Source organism: Elephas maximus, chromosome 4 (genome assembly GCF_024166365.1).
Source record: "Elephas maximus indicus isolate mEleMax1 chromosome 4, mEleMax1 primary haplotype, whole genome shotgun sequence".
Lineage (NCBI taxonomy): Eukaryota > Metazoa > Chordata > Mammalia > Proboscidea > Elephantidae > Elephas > Elephas maximus.
The window spans coordinates 167,977,218-167,992,882 of record NC_064822.1 but is presented as its reverse complement, the minus strand read 5'-3'; the positions used below and the strand labels follow the sequence as shown (position 1 = coordinate 167,992,882).

Sequence of the window (15,665 nt, the reverse complement as noted above, 5' to 3'; positions counted from 1 at the left end):
GGCAGAAAAAAAAGAAACATTACATAGAGAAACACAAAGATAATAAAGATATCAGACTTATTAGAAATTCTGCAAGCCATAAAATGAAGGCTTCAGAGAAACAAGCTGAAACAATTCAACACCAGCAGATCTGCTCTATAAAGAAAGGTTAGTGAAGTTCTAGAGAGAAGAGAAAGTACATCAGATGGAAACTGAACACCACGAAATGAAACACGCTGGAAACGGTAAATAAGTGGGTAAATATAGAGACAATTTTTCTGATTTTAAAAACTCTTTAAAAAAATTAGCTATTTAAAGCAAAAAATAGTAACAGCGGATTGTGGAATTTATAACATGTAAAATATATGACAATAACAGCACAAAGGACAGGAAGGAAGTAATGGAAGTATACTGTTGTGAGGTACGTACACTATACTGGATGTGGTATAACATTATTTAAGACACACCAAGATAAAGTAGGGGCTCTGGTGGCACAGCGGTTAAGTGTTTGGCTGCTAACCAAAAGGTCAGCAGTTCGAATCCACCAGCCACTCTGTGGAAACCACATGGGGCAATTCTACTCTGTCGTACATATATTGAAAATTCTAGAGCAAATATTAAAATGGAACTGAAATACAAAGTGGATGTGGTTGCAGACAGCGGGAGCTCCACAGGAAGTTTTCTAGTTCTGGAAAGTACTAGGGAGACCACAGATAGGGAAGAGCTCAGGAAAGCAGCCCCATCATGTTGTTTATGAACTCCTAGGCTCACGCCAGTAAGGAGCATGCAGAGATATGATGCTAAACAGCATAGAAGACTATGAGAACTGAACTAAGAGATAGACCACCACCCAGGTCTCAGACCGAGCAAAATGTGGTACACGCGTGGGGCAGATCCAAAATAGTACTGTGCAAACAAGACTGACATTAAAACCACAACCCGTAGGAAGCTGGTCAGAACTCACAGCTCAAACTGAGTTGATTGCCTGGTAAAGAAAAATATCAACATTCTCTACTGGATTTAACCAAAACTCAGAGACTCCTAATAAAATATTCAAAATGCCCAGTACACAAAGGCAAAATTACTCAGAATACAAAGAACCAGGAAAATCTCAACTCACAGGGTTAAAGACAACAATGCCAATGTTGGAATTATCTGACAAAGACTTTACATCAGCTACTATAAAACTGCTCCCATAAGAAAGGGCAAACACTTTTCAGGTGAATGAGAAGACAGAAGTCTCAGGAAAGACAGAGGATATAAAGAAGAACCATATGGGAATTTTAGGATCGAAAATTACAACTGAAATAAAATTACAGTGAAATAGAAGACAGGAAAAGGTCAGTAAACTTATAGACCAAAAGAAATTATCTAACTGGAACAAAAGAGAGAAAAAAATATTAAAAATAAATAAATACACAGAGCCTCAGGAATCTGTGTTAGGATAGCAAAATTTCTAACATTCAGGTCACTGCATTCCAAAAAGAGAGGGGAATGAGTATGGTGCAGAAAAAATATTTGAAGAAATAATGCCTGAAAACTTCTCAAAATTAGCACAAGACATTAACTTACAGATTCAAAAAGTTCAGTGAACCCCAAATGCCACATGCCCTGAGAAATCCACGCCCTGAGACAGCATAATCAAAGTTCTGCAAACATGAAAACAAAAAGTCTTGAAGGCAGACAGAAAAATGACACATTACGTATAGGGGAACAATTCAAATGACTGAATTTCTCATCAGAAACCGTAGCTGCCAGAAGGAAGCAGAAAACATTTCTAAAATGTTGAAAGAGAATGTTCAACTTAGAATTATACATCTTAGAGAGGTAGTGTGGCAAAATGGTTAGGAGTAGGGTTTTGAAGTTAGATCATGTTTGAGTCCTTGGTTCTGTCACTTATTAAAAGACAGGTGACCTTGGGCAATTTACTTAACCTCAAGCCTTGGTTACCTCATTTGTAATGTGAATATTTATTATTGTACCTAATAGAAAACTTCTTAGATAGCACTTTACACAGTCTCCTACACAGTAAGTGCTCAATTAAGGGTTAGTGACTGTCATTACATTTTGTTTTGCATTCTTTTAATGACAAATATAATTTTTTAAAATACCAACTTACATAGGGTTTACGTAATTCTGTAAATTCCAAATAACCTGAATACCCCATTTCTCAGTCCTTCTCAGTAAATAGAAATTTACTTTGAACTAATTTTAACAAAAGTTTCATTGTTTGTTATAAATGCTCAGTACTAATGATTCTGATGCTAATTGCTTAATAAAGGGCTTTATTTAAGCTATTTAAAATGACAGCAATAAAGCCAGTCGCCCCATGTGTTTCAGGCTAGAACTGCGCATAGGGTTTCCAATCGCTGTGACTTTTAGGAAGTAGACTGCCAGGCCTTTCTTCTGAGGCACCTCTGACTGGATTTGAACCTGGTGGTTCAGTTAGTAGTCAAGTGCTTAACTGTTTGTGCCATCTGGGGGTTTCATTTAAAAGAAGAGGAGTATAAATTAGAAATAATTTAAGAATAGAATAAATCCAAGTATGAACATGAATATAAAATGTCACATTTCATTTTGATCAGCGTAATTTTAAAGATTTATTTTGAAACTATGAAGCAATTGAATAAAGGGCTAAAAAGCAAAGAACTGAGAAACCATCAATACAGTACAAAAATTTTTTAAAAACCTAGAATTTTTTGAAAGAATCCAAAAGTGTTTTATAGAGAACAGTCCTGTTAACCCTTTTCACACTAGCAAATTGTTACTTATTTTTCTATATTTCAAATATATGTAAAATTAGATGTCTGAAATTATTAAAATTTCTGGAATGATATATAACGTCAGATGGAGTCCTGGCAGCACAATGGTTAAATGCTCAACCGCTAACTGAAAAGTTGGCAGCTGGAACCCACCAGCAGATCTGTTCCCATCAAGATTACAGCCTAAGAAACCCTATGGGGCAATTCTACTCTGTCCTGTAGGGTCCCTCTGAGTCAGAATCGACTTGACAACATAAAAATGTCGTTTTTCTTCTCATCATCTATTTTCTGTCAATACTCTTCCCTCAAATGGTAACTTCTGGGGGTAAATCATCTATCTGAGGAATCTCCATTTCTCCCTCTATGTACAGCAACTTTCTATACTGAACATCTGCAGCTTCTCAAGCGGTTCCAAAGGTCCTCATTAAAAGCTTAAATTTGGCCTCTCCTCTGAGAGACTGGCCTAAGGCAGGTCTAAAGGTCAGGGCAGTTAACTTCTGTTGTTACTCCTTGACACCACAGTGGTGGGTACACCCTGCCTGAAATTACATCCTGCCCCTCATTTGGAAAAAGGCAATGAAGACTGGTCCACTAGCTTAAAACTACTTCATTAGGATGTCAGAGGAGTTAAGGTTTAAAATTTAAATAGAGAAAAAGGCAAGGGGAGAGGAAGTGTAAGCAAAAACCAAGGTAGGGGCCTGAAGGTGAAAGGCTTATTCATGAGTCAGTGACATCCATTTTCTTGAAACAGAAGATCCAAAGGGAATTACAAAAGATAAAATCGGAAAGGTAATAAACAGCATTATCTTAAAAACAGTGTAGCTATGTACAAAGGACATTTCGAATGCATTATTTAATTTGATATAGCAACTCACAGAGGCAGGGCAGCTATCATCATGTTCTTTTTATTAAACATAGAAGTGAAAAAAAAAAAACAACAAAGTGAAACTTAGGGAGGTGTGGTAATTCACATCAAATCAAGCAGCTAGGGTCCAGGAATCAAACCCAGTCTTGTGGCTTGTGCTATGAAGTGTGATGGGCCATGCCACAAACTACACTGACTGGGTGGAGCTTCTCACCTGAATTCTTACTTCACAAGCTACCTATTTTGCCCAAACCTGTGGAGAAGCACTTCCCTGCTCTAAAGACACAATTTCAAGTGACAGTGAGCTACAGGAAATGGCTTTGTGCCCCATGAGGCCTCCTTCCCCTTAAACCCTGAAAGGCACAGTCATATGCCCTAGGCCTATCCCTATTCACACCTTTTCCAGACTTTTCCAGGTCTCAGTAGCCTGACCTACTTTCTCCTTCTCCCTGCTGTCTCCACCTCCATTTCCACCTAGAAGCTATCAGGCAGTGTTATGGATTGAATTGTGTCCCCGCAAAATGTGCGTCAGCTTGGTTACGTAGGCCATGATTCCCAGTATTGTGTGGTTCTCCACCGTTTTGTGATCTGATGTGATTATTCTATGCGTTGCAAATCCTTAACATCTATGATGTTAATGAGGCAGGATTAGAGGCAGTTACATTAATGAGGCAGGACTCAATCTACAGAATTAGGTTGTGTCTTGAGTCAATCTCTTTTAAGATACAAAAGAGAAAATTGAACAGAGATGAGAGAGACCTCATCACCACCAAGAAAGAAGTGCTAGGAGCAGGGTGCGTCCTTTGAATCTGGGGTCCCTGTGCTGAGAAGCTCCTAGACCAGGGGAAGTCTGATGACAAGGACCTTTCCCCAGAAGTGACAGAGAGAAAAAGCCTTCCCCAGGAGCTGGCACCCTGAATTGACTTCTTGCCGCCTAAACTGTAAGATAATAAATTTGTTTGTTAAAGCCATCCACTTGTGGTATTTCTGTTACAGCAGCACTAGATAACTAAGATAGGCAGTTTGCAATTTTTCAACTTCTCTTTTAACCTATTATCGCGCAGAACACATTCAGCTTTTCTTATGGTATTTATGATGCATCATCAGAGAAAACCATGGGAATCCACCTCACTAACCCTACATGTCCCCCTCTACCGCCAGGCACAGCAGGACATCTTCCTTCTAGGAGTCTTCTCAAAAAGGGTACAATAATTACAGAAGAGACTCCCGAAAGAAGCAGGCTATACAGAGCTGCCCTGACAACTCTAGTTTTCATGAGAACTTAATGTCAAAACTTTTACGTGTAAGGATAAAAAAAATTGGGCTTGGATTATGAATGATAAAGTAATGAACAATATATTCTACAGAAGGAATCTCTTCCAAAAAGTAGGAATTAAATTACTCCAGGTAACATTAGCTGTTCGGTTGCCATCAAGTCGATTCCGACTCATAGCAACCCTACAGGACAGAGCACAGCATTTCCAAGGAGTGCCTGGTGGATTGGAACTACTGACCATTTGGTTAGGAGTCATAGCTCTTAACCACTACACCACCTGGGTTCCCCAGGTAATATTAAGTTCCTAAAACTTAAAAATTTTAATTATATAGTTGTTACAGTATCTACTATATCCTTTAAGATCAGAATTTAACAATATATCATAGAAATCTTTCCAGGTTAAACATAAAGATCTACACGTCATCCTTTTTAATGACTGCACAGTACAAAATTTAAATATGTCCCTAATGATGATTCTTACATGAGCTTGCAAAAGGTTGTTATGTAAGTTTATTCCAGAAAATAAAATAATTACTAAGAATCAATCACGACCCCTAGTTTTTTAAAAATCTGCCATCAATCCAGTTACACCACTGAGAAAGTGCCGTTCCCTTTTTAAAACTCTTCTCACGCAATTCAGCCAAGTACTGAAATTCCACCTCCTCTGAGGACCACCTGATAAGCCTCTTTCTTCACTAAGCTTCACCTAGGGAAAAATCAAAGGACACCAGCATACTTATCTCCACTTACTATATTCCAAACTTTATCACTTAAAAAATACACCTTCTACAAATATTTATTTTTCAGTGTTAAAGCAGCCTTTGCAAACATATAGCTTTTCTGTTGTACCAAGCATGCTCATTAGATCACTGGTATCTCAAGCAAACAAATATAAGAAATTACATAATGATGGTTTTCATGATTTTATAACACCTCTATTTCTTTGGTATAGTTTCCTTGGTTTTAAATTATTTCACAGGTGGCAGAAACAAGTTAAAAATGCAAAGCTCTGAAATCACCTTCCTTAGATAAAGATTTCAACAAGGGAAGGGATGCTGCATTGTTTCAGAAACGTGGTCTGCCATTTCTTCAAATAAGTTTTTTTATACTTTGTTTTTGAGAATATACACACAACATACAATTCAACAGTTTCTACGTGTACAATTTAGTGACACTGATTACGTTCTTCAAGTTGTGCAGCCATTCTCACCCTCCTTTTCTGAGTTGTTCTTCCCCATTAACATAAACTCACTGCTCCCTAAGTTTCCTATCTCATCTTTTGAATTGCTGCTGTCAATTTGATCCCATGTAGATATGTTTCTGAAAAAAAATCAGCACAGCACACTTACGAAAATCTCCCAGAGGGAGGGTGTGGCTGGCAGACAAACATAGAACATGTGTGGTATTTGCATAAAAATACGGTAGGGTAGATCGTAAGAAAGCATAATGTTCAAGGTAGATATTCTTTACTAGTTAAGCTAAACTACTGTTAGGTTTTAAGGTGACTTTGGGGGATATTTTCGGTTTAAGGTTTAAAGATTATTTCAGGGCAATAGTTTCGAGGGTTCATCCAGTCCATGGCTCCAGAAAATCTGGATTCCATGGGAATTTGAAATCCTGTTCTATATGTTTCCCCTTTTGATCAAGATTCATAACAGTCATTAATTTTTTAAGATCTTCAATCTATAATTAAAAATAGAAACAAGTGGAAAATTCTTATGGAATAGAGGTTTTCCACCTTGAACTCTTATTTATATGGAAATTCCTATCTTCATAATCATATAAATGTATGTTATTCATCGTAAGATTGATGGAAACTAAATTACTTTATCAATTTAGCTACCAAATGAAAATTGAATTATGGTAATATTCTATTTTATTCCATTTAAAGTGATAATTCCCTTCTTTTGCTGTAAACAATGCTTCAATAAAAATAATCACTTTACCTCTGAAAAATCAACCATTGAAAACCCTATGGAGCAGTCCCTTTCTGACACACATGGGGTCTCCAAGAGCTGGAATCAATTTGACGGCTACTGGTACTTCATAAAATTAAATGATAATTTAGAAAACACCTGTGTTTTTCCAACATATAAGAATATGTACTTTCCTCCTTAGTTGTAAAATTTAAAATATTTTCCAAAATTAGGTTTTACTTCATTTTAAAAATTTTCCTCTACCTGGACAGGAGCTGGATGGATGGGCATAGAAAGGGGGAGTGTGCTATCCACATTGTAGGGATTGCAGCTGGCATCATAACACAATATGTGTATAAAAAATCTGTATGAGAGATTAACTTGAGCTATAAACTTTCACCTAAAGTGTACAATAAAAATAAACAAATTTTCCTCTTCCTTCATTCTCGTTTGCAGGAAGTGCCCTCAAAGGAAACGTGATGGAAATATTTCTTTTACTTGGTCAATATAAACCATAAGGTATTTTAACATTCAAATATAACTAGGTTAAAACCAGTTTTAATTTACAAGAAAGCCAGCAGAGATACCTGGTTTAAGTGTTACCAGGATCCCATGAAGAAAGAAACGTCAGAAACAAACCGGTACCAGTCTCTCAGGGTCCAGAAGAAAAGTAGACTGGAGTTCCTTGATCAGAATTAAGAGATTTAGAAAGGAACAAGAGAGGTTCCAAGCTGGTCTCAATCATAAGCATTAACTGACCACTAAGGTGCACACAAGAGAAAGCCAATTCTCTGGGTTACCAGCACTCCTGCCTCTGTGGTGTCTGGGGTGGTCCCACGATGAAGGCAGGCAGGAACCCTTTAAAGTGAGAAAGACAGGAAGTATCATAGAGATAGGCTTGGTTTCACTTCCTGGGGGAATGAACCTCTCTGTAGAACTTCAGCCATAAAACGAATTCCTTATTGCTCAAACAACTGGGTTTCATAATGGCACATAAATAGTCTCTCTCAAAATACAGTGTGAACTATTTTGAAGAGAGAGACATGTGGCCCATGAATTAAGTCACTCAAGTAGTCGGTTAGCCAGGAGGGAGGATGTTAACGGTTCACATGGCCTTCCAAAGCAGAAGACACAGGGCGTGCATGCTTACTGGGGAAGACAGAGGTATTGAGTGGGAAGTACAATACCCCAGGGACTGTCCAGGGCCGGGAGTGGGACTGGGGAGAAAGAGCACCAACATTATCCTGCTACAAGAGAGAGTCACTGCCGGGGAGAACAGGAGGACAAGAGAGAGAAATTACAGGAGAAAAGTGAGTTCCTAAGGGCCACAAAGCCTCGGTAATGGAATAACTGTATGCTACCAATCTCTGTCACTGGACTAGTGTTCCTGATTGTATATGGTACCAATCAGCTAGACAGGTTATAGAACTGAAGTCCCAAATAGGAGCTTCCAGGAGCTTGTAAGTAGTAAGACGGGTCTCAGACTGAAACACAGAAAAAATGCATTGCTTTCTATTTCTAAAATCTGCTGTACGTACCATACTAGTTAAATGGATGATTAAACTAATCTAAACGTTTCCTATCAGGTGACAAGAACCCACTGCTGTCGAGTCTATTCTGACTCATAGTGACCCTACAGAACACAGCAGAACTGCCCCATAGGGCTTCCAAGGCCGTAATCATTACAGAAGCAGACTGCCACATCTTTCTCCCACAGAGCTGCAGCTGGGTTCAACTGCTGACCTTTCGATTAGCAGCCAAGCACTTAACCACTGTGCCATCAGGGCTCCTTTATCAGGTGACAGGGTACAGCAATGTTTTCCACAGTGCAGAACACATGTCATGTGTCTTAGTCATTTAGTGCTGCTATAACAGAAATACCACAAGTTGATGGCTTTAACAAAGAGAAATTTATTTTCTCACAGTCTAGGAGGCTAGAAGTTCAAATTTAGGGTGTCAGCTCCAGGGGAAGGCTTTCTCTCTGTCAGCTCCGGAGGAAGGTCCTTATCATCAATCTCCCCCTGGTCTAGGAGCTTCTCTGTGCAGGAACCTCAGGTCCAACAGATGCACTCTGCTCCTGGTACTGCTTTCTTAGTGGTATGAGGTTCCCCCATCTCTCTGCTTACTTATATCTCAAAAGAGATTGGCTTAGGACGCTATTTAATTTTGCAGATCTCATCAATATAACTGCCACTAATCCATTCCATTAACATCACAGTGATAGAGTTTATAACACAGGGAAATCACATCAGATGACAAAATGGTAGACAATCACTACAATACTGGGCATCATGACCTAGCCAGGTTGACAGGTATTCTGGGGAGACACAATTCAATCCACAACATCATGGGTTTTTCTTGCAGAGGGGTTAGGAATGTGGACTCGAGCTATTCAACCTGTATGCAGATTCTGGCTCTACCACTGACTGATTTGGACTAGTTACTCAGCCTCTCGATGCCTCAGTCTCTCTACTTGAAAAATGAGAATAATCACTGTACCTACCTCACTGTTCACTGTGAGAATTAAATGTATCATTACATGTACACTGCCTGGAAAGGTTCTCTGCATATGCAGAAGGCTCAGTGAATATTACTAATGCCACATCAGGTCATTCTAACTGATTCCTGGGTAAACCATTTTAAGATATATGCATACAGAAATTTGAGAAAAAATAGCCAGCATAACAAATCTATGATTTTATAGATATTGAAGTTTACGACAGGTCCCTGGGTGATGCAATCACTTTGCACTCAACTACTAACCTAAAGGTTGGCGATTTGAACCCATCCAGCGGCACTGAGGAAGAAAGGCCTGGCGATCTGCTTCTGTAAAAGATTACAGACAAGAAAACCCTATGCAGCAGTTCTACTCTGTAACACCTGGGGTTGCTATCAAGTCAGAGTCAACTGGACAGCAATGGGTTTGAATATTTTTGTTTCGTTTTGTAAAGTTTAGGATGAGGTTAAGTTTTTAAAAGAGAGTTAAAGTTGGTAAAAAGAAAAATTGTAAATAAAAATAGTATAGGTGGTACACATGAACAAGAAGTTTCCTATTTTACTAGCAGACTAAACTTTGAGAAATACTGGAATTATACAATGTCTATTACATGAATTTTTATACTTAAAAACACCTCTTTACTTTAATAGCCTTGGGTCTAAGTGGACATAGATGCATAAAGGGATTTACATAGCCAATACCTATTAGATCAGCTGGTAACAAGATTTCAGCTATCCATATATCAATAGGTTCCTCCCTCCATGAAAATAAAAACTGCAATTTTAAGAAGCAGGAAGAAAGAAAATCAGAAGACAGATTGGACCTATGCTAAGAAATGTAAAGCAGGTATGGTATTAAAAGGAGATCTTTGTACCCAGTCAGCTGATTCTAATAATTTTTTAAAAAGAATTCATCAAGTTTCTAGTAGGCTGCTAATCTGACTTTGGAAAGAACAACAATTAAAAATGACCGACTGCTTCTGTGAGTATAATTATACTAACCCATATTATGTGCCTGTGACAGGGTTAAGACACTGTTACACTATGAGCCTGTGACTGACAAACAAGGACTTCCTTGTTTTCAGAGGGAGGGTTCCCAGCTGAGGCCTCGGAAGGCAGTTGGTGGTCAGGAAGGGTATGAACATTCTTAGTCAGGACCTTCAGGACGGGTCCTAGGGGATTGCTGGTTTAAACCCAGGCCTTTGGCCTCAGCTCAGGTTAAAAACAAAACAAAATAAAAAACAGCTGCCAGTGGAGTGTATTCTGACTGATGGCAACCCCACATGTTACAGGGTAGAACTGCACTCCATAGGCTGTGACCTTTTGGCAGCTGAGCACCAGGCCTTTCTTGAGGGGCCTCTGGGTGGGCTTGAACTGCTAACCTTTCGGTTAGTGGCCAATCATGTTAACCAGATGTTAACCAGGGACTCCCAACTCAGGTGGTTGCTGTTGCTGTGTGCCCTCAAGTCGATTCTGATTCATAGTGACCCTATAGGACAGAGTAGAACTATCCCACAGGGTTTCCAAGGCTGTACTCTTTATGGAAACAGACTGCCACATCATTCTCCCATGCAGCTGCTGGTGAGTTTGAACCAGCAACCTGTCTGTTAGCAGCCCAGCACTTCACTACTGCACCACCAGGGCTCCCTGCAGCTTGGGTTAGGGGCTAGTATTTCTGAGGAGCACACCTCTTTTCAGGAAACAAAGCAGGTTCCAAGCTGGGGCAGGGGGGTGGGGGGGGCGGGAGGGGTGGAGAAGTAGGCAGTGTATGCTTGTGTAGTTAAACCAGCACTTCAGGGCCAAAGGAACTTTCTCAAAAACATTAGAAATACGAACTTTGAAAGGCGGCTTCATTCTTTTTATATTTCATGTGACTAGTTCTGTTTTTTGTTTTTTCCCCTCTTTCAGTATTTACTGAAGTTCTTGTTGAAGATGCCAACCTCTCACTGTGCCAAGGGGAACAAGGAAGGGAGGAGGGGTGTGAAGTTACTTGTTGTGCTGGGTGCCTTACATCTGCTCTGTTCACAAACCCTATGTCTAGGTCACAGCCCTAAGTCTAGGTCAAACACACCAGGAGTGGGATTGCAAGCTGTTATGTATGCACACAATGCCACATTTTATCCACACCTGAACTAGAACTTTAAAGGAGAAATGGCTTATTCCTCTGGAATCGAGTACAGTTAAATCACAGGAATTCAAGAGACAACCCTCAAAGGGAAGCCAACGCCATGTTACCTGAAGAGGCTCCTTCTAGACAGGCCGGGGACTAAGGTAAGGCAAGCAAGGCGCCTGTTGTTGCTGGTTGCCATGGAGTCGATTCTGACTCATGGCGACCCCATGGGGTACAGAGCAGCACTGTCTAGGCCACAGATTTTAAGGTCCCTCCTGATATCATATCCAAAGTAGGTGAGATGAAATCTTGCCATCCTTGCTTCTAAGGAGCATACTCGCTGTACTTCCTCCAAGACAGATTTGTTTGTTCTTCTGGCAGTCTATGATATATTTTCAATATTCTTTGCCAACACCATAATTCCCAGACATCAATTCTTCTTCAGTCTTCCTTACTCATTGTCCAGCTTTCGCATGCGTATGAGGTGAGTGGTGGTGCACCTTAGTCCTCAAGGTGACATCTTCGCTTTTTAACACTTTAAAGAGGTTTTTTGCAGCAGATTTTCCCGATGCAATATGTCATTTGATTTTTTGACTGCTGCTTCCAAGGCCGCTGATTGTGGATCCAAGTAAAATGAAATCCTTGACAATTGCAATATTTTCTCTGTTTATCACGATGTTTCTTCTAGGTCTAGTTGTGAGGATTTTTGTTACTACAGTAAGTAGTTTCAACCTGGCTGGAGTGGAAAGTTCCATAATAGAAATGGTGGCTTGCAAAGCAGCTCAGAGCTCCAGTATAGAAGCTTAATATAAGTCACTTAAACTTTTTATATTAATTTCCCTTCATCCCCAGCCGTGTCATAGTAGTCAAAAAAATAAATATTAAACATTACCAATATAAATATGTAGTCAGCATTATAGCATATAACCAAAAATCAAACTTGTTGCCATTGAGTCAAGTCTGACTTATGGCGACCCTATGGAGCAGAGCAGAACTACCCCATAAGGTTTCCAAGGAGTGGCTGGTGGACTTGAACTGCCAACCTTTTGGTTAGTGGCCATAGCTCTTAACTACTGCGCCACCATGTCTCCTTATATAGCATATACGGGTAACGTAAGCCCAAGCATCTAAATCTAAAAACCTTATGTGTTTTTTCTGACCCTTTCTGGAGGCAATCTGTCTGATTAACGTGCTCAGCTGCCAACTGAAAGGTTGGTGGTTTGAGCCCACCCAGAGGAACTGCGAAAGAAAGGCCTGGAGATCTACTTCCAAAAAATCAGCCACTAAAAACCCTATGGAGCACAGTTCTACTCTGATACACGTGGGGCTGCCATGAGTCAGAGTCGACGTGAAAGCAACTGGAAAGAAAAAAGAAAAAGAAAAAAAGAGTTCCAACCCAGGTTAAAGTTATTTAATCTCTCTGAGCTTCAATTTCCTCTTATAAAAATATATACTACTTTTAGTTCAGGATGGATGGATAGAAGAAACACTGAGATGGTGGGAAGGCCATTCTTGGATGGGAAAAACTTGCCAACTTCCTTGAGTTGTTATAAGACACACATGCAAAATCAACACAAAAGCCTTTTATATCACCGATAAGCGTTATACAAAACACAAGGTGTTTTTCCTACATAGCAGAAAGACAAAGGCGGGAACTCCAAACAAGATGGTAAAAAGAAAACGAACTTTGGAGTCAGGCCCTCTTAGATTTAAATCCTACTTGGTTCTGTCATTCATTAGCTCTGTGGCCTTAAGCAAAAGAGCAGAAACTGCTATGGTTCTTTCCTGCTTCTGCTGGGATTTTATCAGTCTGAGTCTTGGCAATGTGAATCCTGTAACGGTGTTTCCCTTCACTGCTTCAGCCACTTAGAAGCCTGTGCAGCATCTAATGATATATGTGTCAGTGTATTAACTCTTCAAGAGTCAGAACTGACTAGATGGCAACTGATTAGGTTAGGTTAGTTTCAACTCACCACTTTGATCCTTTTCCCCTTCTTTGGACCACTCTTTTTTTTTTGGAAGGTCTCAGGTCCCGCCCACCCCATCCCCGTTTTTTTTCTTGGAAGGAGGCTGAGCCTAAAAACTAATTAATCGTAATTTTACCTCTTCCATCAGACCACTCTTGACTCCCCTAATATAATCTATTGGACTTCTTTGTATGCCCTGTTCATTTTAAGTTCAATAAATGGTTCTTAAGTTAATAATGGAGCCCTGAAAGAAAAAAAAAAAAAAAAAAGATGGCACAGTGGTTAAGAGCTCGGCTACTAACCAAAAAGTTGGCAATTCGAATCCACCAGCCACTCCTTGGAAAGCCTACGGGGCAGTTCTACTGTGTCCTATAGGGTCACTATGCTCTATGACTTGGAATCAACTCAACGGCAAGGGGTTTTGGCTTTTATGGTTAAATTAATAATAATATTAAAAAGTTTATAATTTAACTGGCAAATATCAGAAACATTCAGGTGCTATTAGCTCAGTCTAGACTCATTAAAAATGAAATTTATTACATGTTCTCAGGGCATTAATAACATTAATACTTTAATTTGCTAAGCCCTTTACAATATTCTAAATTTATCTGCATGTAATATATCACCTGGTCCTGGTCTCATTACATCCTTGGGACATTGGTTCGCCAGGTATTATTTTCCATTTGACACACAGAAGGGACCTGGAAGTTTTCTCTGTGGGATGGCAGAGTTAGATTAGAAGCCAAGTCCTCCACTTCTCAGAAATTCTACTACATTGTCTCTGGAGAATTCTGGAAACAGGCCTGAAGAAATGGAAACTAAATCAGCTGACTTTTTCAAACAGTATGGAAATGAATTCAGAATGGGACTATCTATGAAGAAACCATATATAATAAAAATATCAATCAACTGGCAAGATATGTTAAAACATAGGCTCCATCAAACATAAGAAAAAAACAAATGCATGTATCCCATATGCATGAAATATTTCTACTGTATTCCTGCCATCCAAACTCATCTTGAATTAGTCCTCTCCAGGACGTATACTCAAATATGATTATAAAGGGACTTCATTATTTGGAGGGCACTCAAAACAATATCAAAGAAAGTGCAATATAGTATTTACTCCATGTACTAAAACTATAGATGGAAGTGAGCCGCCTTCTGCACCCTAGCCCCTTCACATTCGGCCCAAGGGATGATTCTGATTAACAGATGTCCAAGGTCCACATTATTTACTCTTTTTATTGTGGACACAGATCAAATACTCGTTGCTAATAAAATCTACTGGCTTTTATTATCCCTGGGACCTGAAGATAAGGATAACCACCTTGATAACATCCCACTGTGTTTATCATGAAAAAGTAACTTATCTCTGCTGAGTGCTACCAGTAATTTCAGGATTACTAGCACAACCTTTGAGAAGAGTACGATTATAAAAAGTGTCCAAAGGGCATCACGGGCTTGGCCAACCTGGCCACAAGTCCTTGTGCCAGGCAGGACGGAAGAAGAGGGTGTCAGTGCCCAGGGTGTAGAGTAACCGAATACTGGTCCACCTGGCAGCCTGGGCTCGGGGGTAGGGTGACTGCCTGGCAGGCCCGGCTCGTAGTGGTCGAGACAGCCCATGTGCGGCCCAGGAGAGGATCGGGGACGCCACGGGACTGGGGTCGTGACCTTGACGGCGGCTCGGCGGTCCCGGGGAGGCTCGGGACGGACCCCGGGCTGGGCAGTGGTGTGGCAGCCTCTAGGCGGCCCGTAGGAGTCTCGGGCGGACGCGGGGTGGGGCAGTGGCCGCCTGCGCCCCTCCGCGGCCCCGAGGGTGGCTCAGCCGCGCGTGGGTCGTCCCCTCCCCGGGCGCCTTCAGCGGCAGGGCCGCGGCGCACCTGGGGCCGGGGTGCGCGCAGACAGCAGTTGGGAGCGCCCCTCCGCCGCCTCGGAGACGCCGGCGGCGGGCGGGCAGCGGGCCCTACCTCCTCGGTGGCCGTAGGGCAGTAGGAGATGAGCACGAGCGTGGTGAGCAGGTTGACGGCGAGGCCGAGGAGGGTGATGGAGTTGGGGGCCATCCACAGCGGGATCCACTGGAGCAGCCAGGTCCAGTAGAGCTGCAGCGGCGGCTCGAGCAGCGAGACGCCCGCAGCGTTGTAGCGGTGCTCCTCCAGCCGCCGCAGCTGCGCCGCGCTCAGCGGCTCCGCCAGCGTCTTCAGCCAGCGCGGCGCCGACCTGGCCCCGGCGCCCGCCGCCATGGCCGCCTGCGGGCCCCGCGGCTGCGAGGAAACGCGGTCCGCGCCGCCGGC

At 41.3% G+C, this 15,665-nt stretch overlaps 1 protein-coding gene across 2 annotated transcripts in view; it reads right to left on the bottom strand.

Moving 5' to 3' along the window:
• Positions 1–15,665, bottom strand: part of CHPT1 (choline phosphotransferase 1) — a 40,716-nt gene extending 25,051 nt beyond the window's left edge. Inside the window, exon 1 of one of the 2 annotated variants that reach the window (XR_007517356.1) lies at positions 15,342–15,665. Coding sequence is in view for 1 of the 2 variants with exons in the window: in XM_049884178.1 (XP_049740135.1) it covers positions 15,342–15,614 (273 nt within the window). In the remaining variant the exon portion in view is untranslated. The remainder of the gene's footprint in view (positions 1–15,341) is intronic. The other variant, XM_049884178.1, reaches the window with a different exon arrangement.